Here is a 1,460-nt window from a genome sequence, read left to right on the forward strand (position 1 = left end):
ACACGGAGGGTTTGGGGTCACATCTCCATGGAGAAGGGAGGGAACATGAAGGAGGTGTTCCGGCGCTTCTGCGTCGGCCTCAAGAAGGTCAGGGGGGACTTGGGGACACCTGGGGACACTTGGGGACACTGGGGACACCTGGGGACACTTGGGGACATTGGGGACATCTGGGGCCAGGTGGCACTTTAAGAACAAGGAGAACTTTGGGGACATGTGACATTTGAGGACAGGTGTCACTTTGGGGACATTGAGGGGATCTGGAGACAGGGAGAACTTGGGGGACAGGTGTGGCTTTGGGGACAGGTGACATCTGGGGACAGGTGACACTTTGGGCACAAGGAAAACTTTGGTGACAAGGAGAGCTCACAGGGAGAACTTTGGGGACAGGCGTGGCTTTGGGGACAGGTGACATCTGGGGGACAGGTGACATCTGGGGACAGGTGACACTTTGGGCACAAGGAAAACTTTGGTGACAAGGAGAGCTTTGGGGACAGGTGGCATTTGGGAACAAGGAGAGCTTTTGGGGATAGAGAGAACTTTGGGAACAGGTGACACCTGGGGGACAGGTGACATTTGGGGATAGAACTTTGGGGACAGGTGACATTTGGGAGACAGGTGACATTTGGGGATGGTGACATTTGGGCACAGGTGGCACTTTGGGGACATCGAGGTGACATTTGGAGTGCCACCAACAACCCTGAGCACCCCGGGTGTGCCCTGGGCATTCCCTGGGCGTTCCCCAGGTGTGTCCAGGTGTGCCCCAGGTGTCCCCGGGGTGTCCCCGGGGTGTCCCCCAGGTGTCCCCTGGGTGTCCCCCGTGTCCCCAACGCGTGTCCCCCGGCTGTCCCCAGATCGAGGAGATCTTCAAGAAGGCGGGGCACCCCTTCATGTGGACGGAGCACCTGGGCTACATCCTCACCTGCCCGTCCAACCTGGGCACGGGGCTGCGCGGCGGCGTGCACGTGCGCCTGCAGCACCTCAGCCAGCACCCCAAGTTCGAGGAGATCCTCAAGCGCCTGCGCCTGCAGAAGCGCGGCACAGGTGGGAGCCCCAACATTCACCTGGGTGGAGAAATTCCACCCCAAAATTCACCTGAGGGGTGAAATTCCATCCCAAAGTTCACCTGGGAGGGAGAATGACACCCCAAAATTCACCTGGGTGGAGAAATTCCATCCCAAAGTTCACCTGGGGTGGGAAATAGGGACAGCCCCAAATTCACCTGAGCCAGCGCCCCAAGGTCGAGGAGATCCTCAAGCGCCTGCGCCTGCAGGAGCGCGGCACAGGTGGGAACCCCAAAATTCACCTGGGGTGGGCAGGGACACCCCAAAATTCACCTGGGGAGACCCCAAAATTCACCTGGTGGGGACGGGAACGGCCCCAAATTCACCTGAGCCAGCGCCCCAAGTTCGAGGAGATCCTCAAGCGCCTGCGCCTGCAGGAGCGCGGCACAATTTGGGGAG

At 59.7% G+C, this 1,460-nt stretch overlaps 1 protein-coding gene across 1 annotated transcript; it reads left to right on the forward strand.

The window, feature by feature from the left end:
- Positions 1 to 6: 6 nt before the first annotated feature.
- LOC120503060 (creatine kinase M-type-like) lies at positions 7 to 1,118 on the forward strand. The gene is made up of 2 exons (XM_039711199.1): positions 7 to 87; positions 852 to 1,118. The coding sequence occupies exons 1-2, from the start codon at positions 28 to 30 to the stop codon at positions 1,101 to 1,103; spliced, it is 312 nt and encodes a 103-aa protein (XP_039567133.1). The 5' UTR covers positions 7 to 27; the 3' UTR covers positions 1,104 to 1,118.
- Positions 1,119 to 1,460: the final 342 nt, after the last annotated feature.

The sequence above is a fragment of the Passer montanus genome, unplaced genomic scaffold (genome assembly GCF_014805655.1).
Source record: "Passer montanus isolate IOZ18808 unplaced genomic scaffold, ASM1480565v1 scaffold2409, whole genome shotgun sequence".
Lineage (NCBI taxonomy): Eukaryota > Metazoa > Chordata > Aves > Passeriformes > Passeridae > Passer > Passer montanus.